This window comes from Buteo buteo, chromosome 17 (genome assembly GCF_964188355.1).
Source record: "Buteo buteo chromosome 17, bButBut1.hap1.1, whole genome shotgun sequence".
Classification (NCBI taxonomy): domain Eukaryota; kingdom Metazoa; phylum Chordata; class Aves; order Accipitriformes; family Accipitridae; genus Buteo; species Buteo buteo.
Genome location: NC_134187.1, coordinates 23,161,161 through 23,181,700, shown reverse-complemented (window position 1 = coordinate 23,181,700; position 20,540 = coordinate 23,161,161). Strand labels below are relative to the sequence as shown.

General features: G+C 37.6%; 1 protein-coding gene across 2 annotated transcripts in view; it reads right to left on the bottom strand.

Moving 5' to 3' along the window:
- The window catches only part of MYOM2 (myomesin 2), a 79,594-nt gene that overhangs the window by 29,761 nt on the left and 29,293 nt on the right, over window positions 1–20,540 (bottom strand). Inside the window, exons 13-21 of one of the 2 annotated variants that reach the window (XM_075049258.1) lie at window positions 19,319–19,518; window positions 18,086–18,139; window positions 15,350–15,477; window positions 12,301–12,484; window positions 8,750–8,924; window positions 7,243–7,364; window positions 6,438–6,458; window positions 5,207–5,394; window positions 1,949–2,075 (exon numbers count right to left, since the gene is read on the bottom strand). In XM_075049258.1, coding sequence (XP_074905359.1) covers window positions 1,949–2,075; window positions 5,207–5,394; window positions 6,438–6,458; window positions 7,243–7,364; window positions 8,750–8,924; window positions 12,301–12,484; window positions 15,350–15,477; window positions 18,086–18,139; window positions 19,319–19,518 — 1,199 coding nt within the window. The remainder of the gene's footprint in view (window positions 1–1,948; window positions 2,076–5,206; window positions 5,395–6,437; window positions 6,459–7,242; window positions 7,365–8,749; window positions 8,925–12,300; window positions 12,485–15,349; window positions 15,478–18,085; window positions 18,140–19,318; window positions 19,519–20,540) is intronic. The other variant, XM_075049259.1, reaches the window with a different exon arrangement.

Sequence of the window (20,540 nt, the reverse complement as noted above, 5' to 3'; positions counted from 1 at the left end):
TGTGGAGTTACCATTTCTCTGATCAGCACTGGAAAATCTTTTTTTGAAATAATGTCTCCAGTTTGCACCCTGCCATTCAAGAAAGATATGAACCAACTAGAAAAAGTTCAAAGAATAGCAAAAATTTATTTATTTAGAGATAAGGAACACATGATTTATGGGGAAGGTTGCATTAACTGGTTTTTGTTAACTTAAGTGGAAAGCTAGGGGTCTGATAAAGTCTTTAAACACATAGAAAAGCTGTTGCAAAGAGGAAAAGAATAAACTCTTCATGTCTTTGGAGGACAGGACAAGAAGCAAGCAGGCTTAAATTGCAGGAAGAAAGATCCAGGAATATTAGAAAAACTTTTAATCTGTAAGCATAGTAAGATTAGGAACAGATCCTATCCACAGAACCTGGACTTTTTCATAGGTATAAGTCGTTAAGGATAGATTACACAAGCCTCTGTCAACGAGATAGGTATAGCTGATCCTGCATGTGGGCAAGAAGTTGAATTGGATGACATTTGATAGTCTTTTCTAGCAAACGATTCCATGATCTTACCAAATTGTTTCTTGTTCCAGGCAAGAATTACTTTTTTCATATAGCATAGAAAAGAAAACTGAAATTTTCCTGCTGCCTTATGCTAATTATGCCTTTTTGAAATCACTGAAAATTCCAATAGTTTTACAAAACCAGATTGAGGGGTTGGATTTTTTTTTTTCTTTACTGAGAACATAACTGCATGAACATTTATGCATGAAACAGATGTGTGTAGGTGTCAGACAGCTCCTGATGACATAAACAAGTGTTAGAATGGATCTTTAATTGCATACCAAAGCTCAATGTCATAAATAGAACTTGATTTAACAACACAGCAGTATTTTACAGCATTTTGGGGAAAAGAAGGTAGAAATATATTAAAGTGGTAGGTGCCTGTGTTTCTGTTATGGGCTGTACTGTGACACGCTTTGTTTAGGCAAATCAGCACCAGACATCAGAAATAGCTGCAGCAAAAGTGTTGCTTGGTATGAGCGAGGGCAGTATCAAATAAGCAGAATGGGCCTTCAAAAACCCTTTAATAGTTTATTTACAGAACTCGAGCATTACTGGGGGGAACCAATTCCCTAGATGTCTAACGTTTAGGCACAAATTCATATGCTCACATGAGGTAGGCTAAAGTTTACCTTTATTTTGCCCTGGGTCCTGAATTCACAATACTTCTTATTTAACATTTTCTACAGTTAACATTGCAATTAACAGTCTTCAGTTGGATCTACACTGCTGAATTACAGACAACCTAAACACAGGTTTAAGTATAGCACGCAGTCATTCCTACTGTATGTTTGTTAGCACATTTGTCCTAACACCTGGCTAATAATAATCTCTCAGGTAACACCTAGGTTCTAGGGGAATCTAGGGAAACACATGAATAAGGGCACACTAGTTGAGAGTAGGAGACTTTAGCTGTAAAGTGTAAGCTACATGGTGCTACTTGCCTCTATGTCAAGAAACAGGCCCCTGTTGTGTCTTATTTATGAGCAGAAAGCTATAGTTCTGGAGTCTAAAACTCCAGGAATATTCTTAATAGACTGCAATTATGGTGCAGAGATGCCTATATGTTGTACAGGTGCTGAGGGTGAAGTGGAGCTTGTAGGACTGAGGGTGAGGAGCTGACAGAGATAGTCTGAAGGCTGAAGACTTCCTGCTCTGAGCTGATGGGGACAGTGAAAGAAGGAGACACTCAGCAAGGTAAATAAAGATCACCCACTTCCCAGGACATTCAATGTCATCAGTCGGGATGTGGAGGTAGCTTTTACTAGGAGATCTCAGAAGCAATGGCAATCTCAACAGGTATGACAGAAATTAACCAAAAGACATCCAGCAGAGTTTGGCTGGAACATTATCCTGACTGTGTTTTAAGGAGTTTACATTGAAGTGAAGCTCATGAGGAACTAATAGACTTACCAGGTTCTGGCATAGTCCAGGCTTTACACTTAAAATGCTCACTGGGATCTGAAGGTTGACCTATTCCAATCAGATTTGCAGCAGCAACTTTGAATTCATAGAAGGCACCTTCTGTCAGATCCTCTACCTTTTTTGAGAAAACAATTCAACATATCAAAAGCTATGATTTATATTCTTTTAATAAATTAAATACTTAAAAATAATTGTTGTGGTTTAACTCCAGCTGGCAACTAAGCACCATGCAGCCACTCACTCACTGCCCCCCACCCAGTGGGATGGGGGAGAGAATCCAAAAAAAAAAAAGTAAAACTCAGGTTGAGATAAAGACAGTTTAATAGGACAGAAAAGGAAAGGAAAATAATAATAATAGTAGTAGTAACAGTAACAATAATAGAATATACAAAACAAGCAATGCACAATACCATTACTGACCACCCGCTGAACAAAGCTCAGCCAATCCCTGAGCTGCGGTGTCCCCTGGCCAACTTCTCCCAGTTTATATACTGGGCATGATGTCATATGGTATGGAATATCCCTTTGGCTCATTTGGGTCAGCTCTCCTGGCTGTGACCCCTCCCAGATTCTTGTGCCCCTCCAGCCTCCGCTGGCAGGGCAGTATGAGAAGCTGAAAAGTCCTTGACTTAGTATAAACACTGCTTAGCAGCAACTAAAACATCAGTGTGTTATCAACATCCTTCTCATCCTAGATCCAAAACACAGCACTATATCAGCTACTAGGAAGAAAATTAACTTTATTCCAACTGAAACCAGGACAATAAGCATTGGTTAAATAATTATCAGGCCTTACTGCTGTGCTGGAGTACTGGAAGGATCTAATTTGAAGATTTTACTCTTAAACCAAACACACAGCAGAGATATATGTTGTACTTCCATGTTTCAGCCACATCATCCTAGGAATAACAGCACTCAATATATTGGCATGAGAGGTTGTAAAAGGTTAGAGCAAAGGTCCAGGGAACCCGCTCAATGAATAACCACTAGCAGATACTTATGGGTGAGTGTTCTAACATGAAATACCTTTGCTTATGAATGAAATAGCATTGCTTACGAATAGTTATTCATAAGCCATTCACTTAAGTAAGAGTTCAAATGGTGTTTTAGTCTAAAGAGGTCATAGTGGACTGACCAGGGAAGAAAGGAAAACAACAGGAAACTAAAGGAAAAGCTAATCCAATTAGTTCCACAGTGTGCTGATATAACTCTGGGAAAGATTCTCTTGGTAATTTTTTCTGGCTTGTACGTGTCTTTCTCTTAATATTACCTACCATTTCAAAGTGAGGAAGTAAGCACTGGAAATAAGATAACCAGAATCCGTGCTACACCTCTGCAAACGTCCCTGATAAATGAACCCTGACTTATCTAATGAGTCCATCACCACATCACCATCTCAGATTTTGAGGTCAAGGTAGACAAGCTATAAGGCATAATCTTCTTGACACCCTGAGCGTGTCGTGGTAGCAGCCCTCTTCCATCCTTCTTCTTCCAGAACACCTAAAAACACTAAACAAGGCTTCTACACCTTGGTCCTCTGCATAATTTTCCCAAAGTTATATTTAAGCATATGTGCCAAGAGAAAGAGGCAGCTGAGAGTAGTACTTCCGGTGGAGATACTGAACAGTTTCATATTTTCATTAATAAATAAACTATAACTATATTCTCTGGGAAGATGTGAGACAAAAAATTATTTTGGTGTGACTTTTTAAATAGTAACAAGCATACGATGAGATGGTAACAAACATGATGGGGCAGCATCAAATACAAGACCAACACAAACAATGTCAACTAGTGAAAGTCAGGCACTAATACAATTTAGACAGAATTTCCTGAAAATAGAGAGCTATATAGTGTGATTCACAAGAAAGAATAACAGTTCAGCCTGTAAAAATGGTTTTGAGATCCCAGGTCATTAAGGGAAAGAATATTTGTGAGGTTCCCATAGAATTATTTAATCAGAGAGGGTTAAACCTTTAGTGATTGCCCGATACTGTACTGTATATCTCAGGGCCTTCTCCACTTGCAGCATGTCATAAAATATTCTGTGCTACTAAAAGCTGTCTTGCTGTTATTTCCGATTCCAGTCACTCAAACTAATGTATGAAGATGCACCTTCAGGCACAAATACAGTTACTGGCAGGACTGAGACTTAAGTATCCAATTAATTAAACTCTGAATGGTTTCCCTTCATTTACACTACTCATTTGTTTACAAATACATTAAAAAATGAAAATATCTGGAAAGCATTGCTTATTATTGCCCTTTCATGCCTATCTTACCCACCCTTTTTATTTCTCAACATCCATCTGTTATGTCAGAGATGCGAGTCATAAACTGCCTCCCAAGCATACATACACCTGAGTATTGCTGGCTGCCTTCTCTGCATGAAACATTCTTCCTGAGCTCATCTGCAGCATTATTTTCTACTTTAGTGTCAAATATCTGTTAAAGACTTACTTCTGCTGTAAGGCTTATAGGAAAGTTGCTGACTTGTGGAAATAATTTTAAGAAGAATTTGGGAATAAAATCTGATTGTTTAACTTAAGTTAACAAGCATCAGATTGATTAATTACTTGCTATATCCTATCTTCCTAACCGTTCCTCGTGGAAGTTCATATCAAATTTTTCCTTTTTTAAGAAACATTGAATACATTGTAAGTGCAACCGGAAGTAATTTATTTCAAAACTAAAATCATCTCTCTGGTACTCTGGAAAGGAGGCAATGAGGCATAATGCTACGTTTGTTAATATACTTCCCTTTCCAGCTGAAGGCAGATTTTGAGAGTAAGAATAGGGACAGTTATATTTGTCCTCAGCCTATCTCCATGTCATTTACAAGTCTGCAGTTCTACAGACAGCATGGTCTTCTATCCTGCTAAATGCCTCCATCCTTTCTCTGCATGTTATTACAGTGGTGATACATATAGTGCTCATTAATGAATATAGTTTATGAAGCATTTTATAGCTCATTTTGTTCTTCGTGAAAAATGTGCTTCACATCTTTTTCCTCAAAAATTTCCTCATCTGAATGGCCTTATTGGTCTTAGAATTTCATAGCAGGGGATGGCACTGATGCTGTACCCCAGTTTTTAGGCTTGTTACATTCCAAAATGCACAATGGATGGGCCTGGCTTTTTTGTAGTAAGTATTTAAAGAATTTCTGTGCAAGAAAGTAGAACTCTGCTAAAAGCAAAGAAATAGTACAAAACAACTCCAGAAGGATAAGGATTAAAAAGTACCAACCGTATAAATTGTCCTGGTAATAAGGGAAGAATTTACTTCATGCCAGTTTTGATGGTTAGCTTCCCTTTTATCCATATAATAACCAAGGATTGGTGAACCTCCACTGTACTTCGGTGCTTTCCAGCCAAGAGTCATTGAATGACCATCACAGTTCAGAAGTGTGATACCATGAGGATATGATGGACAAGCTATAAGGAAATAAGCAACCTGAGAGTTAGGACAGAGTCTAAAACAATGCAGTGTAGAAGTTGTTTAGCACTTTTTGTATTGCTTTTGTATTCTGCAGCATACTGCTAGCAGTTGCATATCGGTAACAAAGTAGTTATAAAGCTGCTAATCAACATTAATTTTATCTCCAAACATAAATGTGGAAGCTTTTGAAACAATAGAAATAGAAAATATTTAGACATTCCCTAGCTTAACCTATGTTGAGGCAGAAGAGACATTTCCTTCATGAGTTTACCTGCATGAGTTTACTCCCATCTGTAGCAGAAGCAGAAATGTCACCAAAGTATCTTCCTAGAGATGAAGAAAACTGTTTTCCTGAGCTTTTTACACCCGTACTACTAGCAAACACCCTTTCTAGCAAGCACAGTTTTGTATTTGTCGTCTGTACACGAAAGTTTGCCTGGAGTTAGTCCTTTCTTGACCCTCTTGTGCAGCAGTCAGTACAGGCTAAGCTCCTGCCCCTAAAGCTCCTCTGATATTTTCAGTTGAATTACCAGCATAACTTGAGAAAATGTGACTTACCTCATTCAGAAAAGAATACGTTAGCAGAGGCCTTTAATACAGTCCCTGATCTTGTAGCTGTACTAGTGATCAGCATGAAAACAGATAGTAATCAGCAGAACTGGTCTTTTGTTCTTTCTTTCAAATGTGGTGTCATACTCAGAGGCCCTAAAACATGGCCTTTGCAATTATTAACACTTCTTGGTAAATAAGAATGACCATAGCAAACTCCTATAAATGCTCTTAAAACAAAACTACAGAAAAATTCTGTCCATGCTAATGTAAGTCACCTATAAATAGTCCTGATAAATTCCTGTTAAGGCCGCCAAAATGGATACAAGCAATCCACACCCTGTAAGTGTGTGTAAGATCCATGTGCTCTGTGTTTGGTGACATACCCCATGCAACCCACATCTTTGAAACACACAGTGACAAAATAAAAGGTGCAAGTACATTTACGACATAGGGGTGATATAGGTACAAGTGTCCATGCACCACCTACCCATATGAGACACACTTTTTCCTAAAAAAATCAAATAAAGTAAGTTTGTCAGTAGCTTCTCATCCAAATTTATCTTCTAATAGCCATTCTGAATTATAAATCTTTTAGATTATTACTTCTGACAAGTATGCCTATTGGTGGTCTTCTCTAAAGGTGGAGGCCATTCAGGTGGAGAAAAGGTGTTCTATTTTAAATTTTTCAGTATGAAACTGAAACTATGCAGAAATGAAAATTGGACCATAGTAGCCCAGCTCCGTGTACTTTCTCTTCTAAGTAATTACCCAGCCTTTCACGCAGTGTGCATCACTCCCATTGAAGGTTGCACAATGGATTGTTCTTACACTGAAATTGTGTTTGCAGGGTACCAGAGGAGGTAGATTGTGCTCCAACCTGGAGCAGCCAAAGGGAATTTTCTGTTTGGTTCAGACACATAGTAAAAAAGTTTCTTGAAACTCTACTAAATGGAGCACATTCTGTGCTAAACTGATTTGCACCACTCCAAATCACCCAGAAGCTACTTGTCTAACTTCATATTTAGTTTCTTTGTTACAGCTGAGGAGCAGAAGGCAACATGGTCATTATAGAGAATCTAACCCAGTATTTCTAACAGGCATTACAAATAACTTTTTTTAAACAATGTCTTTTCTCTGGAACAGCACATGCCAGAGCATAAGCATCACTAAGGGGATGTGCTTGATGGCTGCAAAATGTACCATTATAGCAAATGAGACCAAAGGAGTTGATTGCTGAAAATATGTAACTCATTCAAGAAACAAGAAGCTGACTCGCACAGAATCATACTTACTAAGGGCTGCCTGTACTGTTATAGCCTCCGACTCCTGTGAGTTTTCACTGAATCCTACAGCATTCACAGCTTTCACACGGAAGATGTACTGCTCTCCAGTTTCCAAACCATGAACAACAAACCTGGGTTAAAAAAAAAATAACATCACGTATTAGTATATATTTTATAGGAACCATTCTGTGCTGTAACATGAAATCTTGGCAACAATCAGAAAGCTCAACTTCATGAATGGTTCACAAAGGAAAATATTTCCAAGAGGGAAACTGTAATATAATGCCATAATGTAGTACAATATAATTGGATGGGACACTGGAACAAAAGTGATAGTACTCATTAAATTGCTAGTACTGATCTGCCAGATAGAGTCAGATAAAATATAATATATTCCCTCTGAACTTTGGCTTGCTAAATTCTAATCTAGTTTGGGAAGGGACTTTATGTTTCACTATATTTTCAGAGTCACTATCAAAAATAGCTTTCAGTTTTGATCTGAGGTTCTAGGTAATTATTGTACCAGATAGTCAGAACTATCTTATTGTAGGATATGTTCACACATGAACAAATGAAATGTTTTTTCTTATTTTTGTGTTGTCCCAATCCCTTTGACCAAGAATTAGTCTCTACTTTTTCTTTGATCAAATTCCTTGACTACTTGATCAAAGGATTCAGCAGAATACAGTCACTCAAAATTAATTAATAACTGACAAAATACACTAAACAACATGATGTTCTTGTTATATACCCATAAGAAAATATAAATTGCACACCTAAACTCTGCATTTGGTGAGAGATTCCAATAAAAGTAAGCATGATTGTCACAAAGGAAATTACTTGGAGAATCGCACAATGAAGCATGATATTTTCAGGAGGGAGTACGAAATCATCAGAAATACAGACAGGGCAAGCATCATGACAAGGCAACTAGAAACATGGGCTACGCTCCTTTACCCTAAGATGTAGCAGGTCAGGGAGCCCTGATGTTGCTGGGACAGAACACTTGGATTTCCTGCACAGTAGTGTCAGCAGCTGAAGCACTTTCCTCACCATATTTATAGCAGACATGGCCTGACCTTTTGCCCTGATGTCCAGGGACTATGGGAAAGCTTCTGAGTTCCTTCTCCTTCTCATCGTCTTCCTCATGTGCATCAGGTCTGTTTGCCCCATAACATAATTCAGACTTTAGGAAAGGCATTTATTTTATGTTTACTCATGTCCAAGACATACAGAATCATGTCTCTAGAACCTGCTTTTATAACTCAAAGTCATGGAACAGCCAAAAGATGCTTCTCTCTGGAGGGAAAAAAAAAAGGGCGGGGCGGGGGAACATAGGCAGCAGAAGTCTGTCCTGCAATCTGAAAAGCTTAGCTCTGAGAGTCTGCAGGCTGTTTTTCTTCACGTTCATTCAACATTCACCTTCCATGATAACACCGTTGCTCAGCATGTAAATTGGCTTAGAACTATCCTACAGTTTTCAAATCTCCCCAAAATACAGAAGTATTGTCAATACCTGTTGTATTTAATAGGTTTATGGTTACTCGGTTCCCAGTGATTTGATCCCACCAAAGAATAGTCAATGTAGTAGCCATATAAATCCTCTTCATGTTTTGGTTTTTCCCATTGAACTACAACTGATGTTTTGGTATTCCTTGTGGCCACTACCTGACCAGGTGTAGATGGAACAACTAAGAAAAAGAAAGAAAACATATACTATTATGAAATACGCAAAAAATAAAAGTAAGCTGAGGTAGATGCAACACTGTATACTTTTATCGTACTTAATCACTACCGCTGTGAGTTATCCTACCATGTTAATATTGCTATATGACATATATTTTAGTATATTTGTTTCACTATAAGTCTGTATACTTCTATATATGTGTGTACAAATATATTCATTTTTCTATTCGTTTACTTAGAGTAAACTTACTCCAAGCTATGAGGGTCCATACTTGTCTGATTTTATATAGGTTTTTTGAGGAGTGAGTTATAGAAGAACATATTTTCAAGTATCAGTGTGGATAAAGGCACACAGATATGAAAATGTCCTCTCTCAGAAGTTCTCTCTCGACTGTTCTCTCTCAAATAAGAGGTTTATGTATAGCTTATGTCCCTGTAGTAGTACTGCATCAGTAGGAAATGCACATAAACTCTAGAGGTATGATATAATGAGTATTAAGAAATACTGCCTTCCAGTCAAATAATGACAACCACAATTCAGAAAAGGCCAGCTTTTCAGGACAACTTTAAGCATATGTTTGAATGCCGAGTGTTTAGCCAAACTTAGCTAGATGGATTTCACAGAAGCATAGGAACATTGATCGGAAAGGATGTCTGGGGATCACCTAGCCCAGCCTATTGCTGAGAGTGGGATTATCACCAACACTAAACTGGATTGTTATTCATGGTTTTTTCCGAGTCTTGAAAACTTCTGACAATGGAGATTTCACAGATTCCCTGAACAACCTCTTTCAGCATTGCACTCTTGTACCTTTTTCACTAAGAGAGTATGTCCAACCTGAGTTTGCTAAACTATAATTTATGGCTGTTGCCTCTTTTTTTTTGTCATCTGGCATTGCTGAGAGCAGTTCAGCACCATCCTCTTTGTAAGTCACCAAACTAAACAAGCCCAGCTACCTTCACCTCTCTTCACTGGTCACAACCTTTAGCCCCTGGCCATCTTGGTTACCATCCAGAGGACCTCTCCAGTTCCTCTACATCCATCCCTCTAGACTAAGGGAGCCAGAATTGGAACCAATAGTCCAGGATAACCTCAGTAGCATTAAGCAGAAGTGGATAAAGCTTCCTTCAACCTGTTGACTACAGTTCTCCCAAGGTAGCATAGTATGCAGTTCACTTTACATGCAATGAAAGTTCACTGTTGGTTTATATTGGTCTAAATACCCTGAATGTGCATAAATAAAACCAGAAACATCACGATGTAAACAGAAAAAAAATCTTAGTAAGGGGCAACACACAGTCTGTACACTATAAAATTTCTATCTGAGCTTTCACAATGTAAGGAAATAAGGCAGTGTCTCAGCCTTTCATGGTAGGTTAAGAGAGGCATCCAGCATTTGCCTATTGAAGGTGTTTTAATTTTCTCAGATTGATATGCTTTGGGGAACTACAAGCAGCATATAACAAAAGAAAGGCAGCATTTTTTTTCATTTGGTCTTTCAATCTCAAAATAAAAAATAATACTTATACACTATTGTACTTTATGCAGTAAGTCTGTAAGATCACATGGGTTCAGTCTGAGATAAAGGTACCTATATTTAGGACTTTATGTGTAACTATACGCAAGTGCATGTTCTTAAGCTGCACTTATAGTCAAACAGCTAGGGCTTAATTCAGTTACCCAAACAAATTCATTTAGGGCCATTTTAAAGTGTTTGAGACTTCTTCATGGAGCTGCCAGATATGACTCAGGAGATACTGAATACCTGCACCCCTCTGAAGTGGCAAACTGGAAGTATTTGAAAAGGTACTAGATGTCTGCTTGGCCAATTAAACTGAGCCTCTGTTCAGTGGTTGGTAGAGTCCTGAAAATGATTCATCTTACCCCAATGTAGATACTCCATAGCTGCGTGCCATGGGGCAACTTACGGCAACATCAGCCAATTTATCCTCCAGGCTCCAGTTGCTGCAGTGAGAGCAGACATCTACAGCATCTGTAGATGCTTACATGGAAACACCTAAATTTAAACGTTAATCTCAAACTGAATACTTTTTTACCACTCAATTCAATTGCATAATATTAAGTGTCATTTTGGATGGCCTAGGATACCCCATCCATCCTTAGTTTCTGCTCAAGAGAGAAAGTTACCCATAATTCCTGTGTAATGACTGCCATCCCCGTGAAGTTGTCTCAGCTACCCTCAGGAATGTCAAATGGCACTATGTACAGGCAACTAAAAGGAGCCATGTGTGTCTGATGTATTATAGCTCAGGTGGTAAACTCCATCTCTGAAAATACTCCTGCAGTTTCTCTTTAAAATAGCATCTTCTGCTTTCTGCTTTCAGCTATAGCTATGATTTATTCAGAACGTCTTGAGTTAACCCCTGAGGGATAGCCTATTTTCTGTACTAAGTGAAATAAATGGAGTATTTTTCTTCCTTACCTTGGGGAATGTTGAATAGTTTAAATAATTTATATGCATTAATGAGACATCAAATCAAGAATACATAAATGCAAAAGATATTTTTATTTCATCATGTATAGTTACAGATCAAGCTAAAGGTGATGGATTATATTTTTTAAAATTATGGGAAACATTATGAAGGCTATATCTATCAACATTTAGTGAACTATGGTATATCAGATACTGTAAATATTTCTTATATTTCTAGCTAGCAAGTGTACTTGTAAGATATGTGCTCTTAAGGTGACAGCTGTCAATACATGGGACTGTTATATGTGACCTCTGTAAAACTGCAAGAGCAAATCAAATATTTGAGCAACAAGATGAATAACCACTCCCTAAATTTTAATTTGTGTTTTTGAATTTGGCCCCAAGATAAACACTTCATTTTCATTTGGAAAGTCACCACTGAATATGTAGATGTATCTTCCCCTATCCTTGAAATCTACTCATCTGCATGCCACAGAAATTCTACACCAGCAGTAATTTGCAACTTAGAATACTAACAAAGAAATGAAAGGCTACCTTATCTAGCTGAAAGTGTAGGGAATTAGGTAGTATATAATTACCTGAGCCAGACAATATAATTATCTAAGTTAGCAATTAACCTGTATTATCCTATTTTTTGACAAGTCATATTAATAGAGCACTCTTGAAGAATTAATAACTAAAATTAATTTAACTTTTTAACAATTACTGGTCTCAGCCAGGAGACTCATGATCATTAGGAAAATTTTGGAATGTTTCTAAAATTTAGTATCTTGGCCTTTTTGAAATCCTTCACAGTATTGAACACAAATTGATCCAATTACTATTACTGGATTTATACTAATCTAATTATAATGAGAGTTGTCTATTTCCATTTCATAAAATATCAATTGTATTTCACATTAATGCCTTACAGTTAATGCCTTACCAACAGTATCTTGTGGTTCAATAGGTTTTGTGATTTCAGATGGATCACTGATGCCATGCTTGTTTGCTGACAAGACTCGAAAAACATATGATTTTCCTTCTGCAAGGTCAAACACTGCATAGCGAGGAGATTTTACTGCAACCTGTGCATTGACTCTTTGCCAGCTTCCACTGCCAACCATGGACTACAGGAAAAAAAAAAAAAAAGCTGTGAATCACTTCTGTTAACTGTCAAAAAATGAACATAGTGCTTATTGCATCCTGTCATGAATTTATTTAAGAGCTATAAGAGAAGGACCACTCTGAAATGCCTCTCTTTAACATATGCAAATTCTCATTGCTCATGCATTCCATTACTCTACAAAAATGTCTGAATACCTCACTGTCTCCCTGCCTGTCTAGACTTCAATATATGCACACTTGCACATACAGCTAGCCTTCAGCTAGGGCCATGACTGTCAACTGTGATTGGTCCCTAAAGAATTACTCTCATGTCCTGCAAAACTCACTTGAACACCCAAAGGTTCAATATAAAGCAAGCAAGTCCTAATCCAAATTCTGCAGAAAGGTAGGGAGGGGGATGTTACTTTACTCACTACTTTATAATTACTTATTCTGCTGAGTAAGGTCATGTCCCTAAAAGCATTCATCGAATGAAATAATTACTTTTGAATAGTCTCAGTGCAGCAGATGAGCTAATCATCACCACAAGTGCACATGGAAGAGAGCCAGCCAACCAGCACTCTGAGAGAAGTCTGCTGTCCATTAGGTTCCCCAGATAAACTGTTGACCCAAACCAAAAATTAGTCATGGAATCTTTCAGCAATTTTAAGAAAACCCAAGTGCCCAGTAAATAGCCTAAATAAAATTTCCTTCAAGCACAGAAAGGTGCATACAAGTTAAATGCTTACAAAATTTTGGAACAGAAAGTCTGGGAACAAAACCTGATAGACTGTGAACTTCTCAGAGGAGAAACAGTGTTTCATGGGTGCGTAGAAACTGCCTTGTGTATAATGGGGTCTACTATAGATAAATAATAAAAATGTAAACAGCTGGAGCCTATATATCAAAATCTTTTTCATAGATACTGAACCCACCTAGTGTTTTCAACAGAAAGAAGAAACATAACATCTATTTTCTTAATAATAAAAAGATGGACAATATGAAATAAACATTATTTTGCCATATATTTTACTTTTTGGCATGAAAAACGTTAATTGTTGCATTTCATTTTCACAGAGGAAAGAATCAACATCATATTTTAGTCTGTAGTTTGATTTGATTTATCTGTTAAATAATTATTTTAAGGGAACATTGCTATACAGCATACTCATTTCCGGTTTATGTTTCTTGAAGCATTTAAAAATAAATTTTTATTCTTCAGGACTGAGTCTTCTTTATTTGAAATAAATTAATTAGAAATTCTGCTTTTCCAAATTAACAGGTAACTGTGGAAAGCAAAAAACAAACATTCACCTATGAACTGACTGAGCTATTCATATATATAAGTTATTTATATGCAAAAAGTTTTTAGATTCAGGTATTAATTAGTATAATGAACATTTTTTTCTAATAATAGCCTTTTAGTCCTCATTCTCACTTTCCCTCAGTAAGTCTGGCATTTAATTAAGACTTGTTTGTTCATCATTGTCATTGCTCTATACTGTTTCTGGAGCTATATAAAGGTATTTCCGTTAAACAAGCAGATACATATATTTTCCAATTCATACGTAGAATGAAATTCAACTAACCAAGTGTAGAAAAGGAAGACATGCTGGTTTATTGCATAGAAAAAAAAAACCTAGATACTTATTTCTATAGAAATTTTCATTACGTCTTTTGAATGTGAAAGGCAAAGTGGGAGAAATCATGGACATGCTTGCTGGAAAATTTAACTAGTGACTGGACTTCACTTTACACCTATTGGTTCAACATCCAGCAGTCAATGGATGATGAAGAATGTAGAGATGGGCTATAAAGGTCTTTTGAAGTGGAGATTTTGATGTGACTGAGAAGGAAAAGACAAAATGGGGGCTGCGAAAAGAGGAGTGATGTAAACAGAATGATTGGCTGGGAAATGAGCTTTGGAGCAATGTGCTGAACAGATGTGAGAAGAAAAAAAATTGCATGGTAAGGGCCTGAGAAAAGGCTGTCACAATATTCAAGATGCAAATTGAATGTGTGGCAGTTTTATGGACAGTTTTAGTGTTTGTGGATCATTAAGAGGGGGGCATATGCTAGAGGCATAATTCATAAAAACTAAGTATAGCTTTGCATGTAAGAGTTTTAGAGGTCAGGTATGTGGGCCAATTTACCTACCAGGGAAACTTCGTAGCAAGGAGGAAAGATTATGACCTCTGGCTGTAATCCAACACACTTAATTTAGAAACCTGGCTCCAGGACAGATCTATCTAAATCTTAGTAGCCTAGATGGGAGAAGAACAAACCGCTCCCACTGTGATGACTGAAGTCCCCTGTCAAGTCAAAGGGAAGAGAAAGGCAGCCATGAAGACTACCAGGGAGCAGTGAACCTGAGATAGGCATCTGTCCCTCCGCTGACCTTACAGGGAATAAATTGGAAATGTCAGGGTATAGCAGAGGGTGCTGTAAGCCTGCGAAAAGGAAAGTGAGGATGAAATTATGAGTCACTGTTTATTCCTTGCTCTACCACAGGACAACCAGAAACGTGCCTTTAACACAGGCAGACTGCAAACTTCCAGTCTTGCCTGTAGGATTGTGAAATCTTAAGATGGTTCTTTTCCATTAAACCGCTACCTTACACGTGTAGTTTTGTTCTCATTTTAGACAGCAGTAAGCAAATAGCACAGGGGCATGCTTTTCCCTGGACCTTGAATTTCAATGCTCATTAAATCATGTAATAAGACATTTGATTGTCCATGATTCTCTAATACCCCATTACCAAATCCTGCAAGACCACAAAAAGTGTTAGTTTTAGTGTTCATTCTGTAGTTCTAAAAATGAATTGAATGTAATTGCACTCAGCAATGAAACACCTTGCAGCTGAATGCCACTGAATGCCAGGACAGTACCTTCTCAATGAAATACGTCAGTGGCTCCCTGCCACGGGGAACAGGTGGATCCCAGCTGAGTACAACATATGTTTTGCTGATTTCTGAAGCATGTACATTGGTGGGAGGGCCTGGAATCTGAATATCGCCTAGAAGAGTAATAAACGTATTGAGTGTTAAACAGCAGATTAACTCCTGGGTCAGCACTCATGCTACAGCTCATCTTTCTGAACTCCAACCCTGCAGTGCAATGCTCAGCTATTAGGGGCTACAATATCATCCATGCAGTTCACTTGCTCACTTCAATTAAATTCTGAGAAATAAAGCATCAGTATTAAAAGCTAGTTATTTACTTTTTCAGTAAAAGTTAAATATGCCTCCTGAAAACCTGTGCATTTGTCACACCTTTTTTCTTCGATCACATTTGAATTACTTCTATCTGCTGGGCAGGATGCCTTGGAAAAAAACTACTCATTATATGCAAACAAGAGAAATTTTGTGATCAAAGACAGAAGTCTAAAGAGTTATTACAAGAAATTAGACTAGGAGAAGATATCTGGAAGGGAAATACAGTAAGGAGAAAAAGCAGCTTAAAACAAAGTGGAAAGCAGAAAAAGAAGCAGAACCTATTAGCAATGTAACCTGTAATGTGATGGTATTACCAGCCATATTGTCTAAAGCACTTCTAAAAACTGTGGATCAGAGACATAAAACTATGTCACCAGCCCTCTGGTGACTCTACCAGTTGGCGTGGCCTGATCAAACCCCTCTCCCCACTCACTCTGCAGGGTTATCAGGAACATGAGGCAGGACCAGTGTACCCCGGGCCAGGCTGGAGGAATTCATTGTGGCCCTCTGTGGTCACGTTCACACACCGCAGTGTGAGAAGAAGCCAGTTTTGCTATCAGAGGAATTACAATGGTGTAAAACAGCACTAGATAGGAGAGGCTTAGACCTGTGATGGACCACTTCAGGCATAGCTACACAGCCCTGAAGAAGGTTCCTCTTGGTAATAGGTCAGAAATAGCAACTCGGAAGATACCTACAAATATTTTATTTTTATGGCTTGCAATAAAGAAAGCAAAAAGTTTTGTTCTTTTAAGGTACATTTTGCCACTTCTCAGGCTAGTAAGGATCATTTATCTTCTAAATGCTCAGGATTTGACATTAAAAAAGACAAAAATGTTTCAATAATAATCTCTAAATCATGGAAGTGATGTTTTAACAGTTTATAAACATCTGTAGAACCAACCAGGCTCAAAATGTACACTGAAGTTATTTCATTGTACACATTTCCCAATCAAAACCAGACTTTTTTTAGAGCAAACTGACATATCCACAGAAAATTTATTTTCTCTCAATGTTCTCTCTATTTGATTTCCTACAAATATACTTTTTCTTTAATAAAGGCACATGAATCAACTAAGTTTAAGACAAAATTGCTGACATAGTCAAGAAAATTACAATAATCCTTCACAGCATAATGCATAAAGTCAAAAGGTTTCCAATTGGTTTCACATAACTAAATCTCAACATGTTTTCTTACATCCTTGAAAACCCCAAAGCTGATGTAATTTGTAATGATGTAACATGATGGTACAGCCTACTCTCCCAGAATGGAAGGTCATCTGGCACTAAAAAGGAAATCCATTTGTGATCTATGAGATCACTTTTTCAGAAATGGTCTCCAATCTTGCAGATTAAAGTAATGATCTATATAAAAAAAATGGTATTTGGATATTCATACTCCTTTATTAAATATGCATATTCATGTAACAGAAATCCAAATACCATTTTTCATGCTTATGCCAGTGGCCATTTAATGCCTCTAATCATTCTCGGACAATCCTGAGAGCAGGAGTATGTTCTGTGAAGCCAAACAAGTAAGACAAATGTATTCTGATCCTATAATGTGATTCTGATCCTATAATACCCATATCAATTCATTTAGGGTACCATTGTAAAAATAGAGAAACTTCATCTGTCCTGCCCATGCACTGGGGAAACCATTTAATGTCTGATTTTCCCTCGAACTACACCTGTTCTCATGAAGAGAGTGAGAGTTACAGCTTATAACCTTTGATGGAAGAGAGTAGACAGAAAATTTTTTTACTACTTAATATTTTTGACATTTTAAGTGAAAAGAAGATCATTATCCAAGCCTAAAAAAAAAATAAAAAATAAATCAACACATACAGAAACAACCAAAGACAGAAAAAATTCAGGCTTAATCTCAAAAGTTGTCAGTAATCTCTCCAGTTCTCCTGAGGAAAAGCAATATTTAGTGTATAAACTTAACCTTAAGAATAATCTCTCTATTCAGATAGATATATTAATTAAAGAATTGGGATGGATTGAATAAGTTTTTATGAAAATGGAAATAACTTGCTCATATCATCTAATTCAGTCTAAAAAAAGCTGTATTTAGCTCCCAGAAGGACAGGAGGAAGGGAAATGTGGGCAATCAAATGCAATGTTCAGCTGTTTAAACTCAGCTTAGAACTAGCCAAAGCAAAAAGGTGAGGAGATGCTGTCAGTACATAATGAAAGTAGTGCTGCTGAGAGTGTGATGTTCTCTGTCCTTTAGACCACACCTTTCATTTGTGTTCTCTCAGCCTTGCAAGCCAGAATATCTCTATTTATTATTACAAAAAGTTTACTCACTAGGTGGATTTCTTTTCAAGCTATGTTTCTAATTATAATGCTAGATTCCTGGACTATAAACAGATGGACTGAAATCATAGAAATGCTACATACCTTCAAGGTCATCCTTACTGAGAATAATCTTTCGCCCTTCATCCACATGAATAGCTGTTAATCAAAATATTCAATTAATTTCTTGAACCAGTTTAATGTATTTACAAATTTTGCAAATTATTGTTCATCACCTGTTCAAAAGCCTGTATACTTCCATTTCTATAACTCTCTTATTAAATCTTTCCCCAGATGGAGTCAACACAGTCATACACTAGTTCATTCACTTTCATAGGAAAACAGAGCATGGTAAGACAGTACTATTTAAAGATGTGCTAAAAAGCAGGAATCACAGTCACAGTAGATGGATTCAATTCTGTGGCAGATTAGTAAACAATTGTATCATGAACTAGCCTTTTGTTATAGGATTTAATCATAAAGCTAATGGAAACACAGCATATTCAACTCGGACATTACAAGCAACATTGGGGCAGTGCTCTACAGTCTTCATAATGAGTTTAATTCCCCTCTGAGTAAAAGGAGCGCATAAACCAGAAGATGTGCAAGTACACGATATATGGAATCTGTACAGGGGTTTAGGACAAGGCTAAATCAATAAAACTACTCCCCAGAGCAGGCCAGCTTACTCTTTTAATGGAGAACCTCTCATAAGGCTTCTCTGCAGTCTGCAGTGGCCTTGAGCACAAGACCAGCTTTCAGAAATAACTTGTTCATTAGATAGATTGACTTTTTCCACCTGCCAGAAAAGCTATAATATCAGAGACCCCCCAACCTGTAGCATGGGGGCTTTGTGTCAGTACTGGCGCTTCACTGAGGAAAAAAGATGTGGATAAATACAACAGTCTATGAGCCAGTGAATTTGCGTGACAATTTTTACTTTTTCTTTAACTAAAACAGACATATTCAATAGCTTTTTCAGAAGTTACTACCAGCAAATGTAGATGTTTATGATGATCTGAGGGCCTATCTCCCAATACAAATGATACAAGCTTCCAGGGCATATTAGCTCTTTTGAAAATATTGCTCCTTGTGATAATGAGTGTCTATATTTAAAGCTAAGCAAAACCAGCCAGAATTGAGACGGAGTTCCCAGGTCCTGCCAAGTTGTCTGTATGGACCTTGCCATTCCAGCTACATTCCCCACCATGAAATTAGTGAGATATTCAATCAAAGGAAGAAATAAACTCGGGTCCTTAGGTTAACTAAGCAAACAGAATCTTAAAAAAAAAAAAAAAATCAAATATTCAACAACTGTTTCAGCCTTGCATAACCTACTTTGTGTTCTCTCCAGATCAACAGGGTCAAGAGCTGCAACGGGTTCAGAGACTCGAGAAGGCCTGCTAATGCCAGCACTGTTCACTGCTCTCACACGGAATATGTAAGACCGTCCCTCTTGAAGACCAGTCACAGGATACTTGCAGATTTTTACAGGAGCATCATTGCACTGGACCCAGTTTTCCAAACCTACTTCACATCTTGGTGTAGCAGAAGACAGCATTTATCAGTATCATCCCACAATAAATATATACGATCCTACACACACCAAGTCAGAATCACAGAAGTCATCCTCACTAAGTTTAGGAACTAAACCATACACCTTTTAATGAAAATCACACACTTTATACACTCTTTCCTCTGATCAGACAACAAATTCCCACCTTGCTTATATTTATTCATAATGTAATTGCAAAGGTCATTTTTCTTGCATGGTTTTTGGCCTTTCCAACTCTCTGTTTTACTTCCATTTGGTTCTCTTCCTTGTCATATAAAGAACAAGTTATTCAGTTTTATTTTTAACACGCATCTCCACAGAACATGCTGAAATTGCAACATTCACCTAAACTTTTCCATCTCTTTCTTGTCATATTTTTAAGCAAGCATCTTTGTGTGTTTCCCTCCAACAATGGTTGTGCCACAGAGTGTAGAAGTCATCAAGAAGCAGAGTCATGTCCTCATACTGGCTCCTTTGTATGTATATATCTGTTTTGTGTCCTACTATGATAAACTTTGGTGGAGAAGACTGCCTTTTGCCCTGACAGTATCAGGAAAAACAGGGTCATGATCAAGGGCTCCTTGGCACTGCAGTAATCCAAGCAAAATGTCAAAAGGCACAGCTGACTAGATTATACACAAAATAGGTGAAATACTCCCATGATCTATGCACTGTGCAAATTGGATATAAATGGTAGAGTCCCCAGGGCTTAAGTTAAATTTCCTCATACTGACTGCCATTCATAAGTCAACATTTTCCAGCAATTCCCAGACAGTTGTCACTGAACTCAACCAAATTACAGGATAGCAAATAGCAATGAGCTGAAAATGCTGCTTTTAAGTGTGGAGCAGTATACATTATGAGGTAATTTCAGTAATGTTTCTGCTGACTGACAGTTTCAGACACTAAGGATCAGATGTTCTGCTCTGGCTACAAGGGGCAAGCATGCACTTCAGTGGAAGAGACATGCAAAACAGCACTTGGATCCCCTGTTCCCCAGCTGCC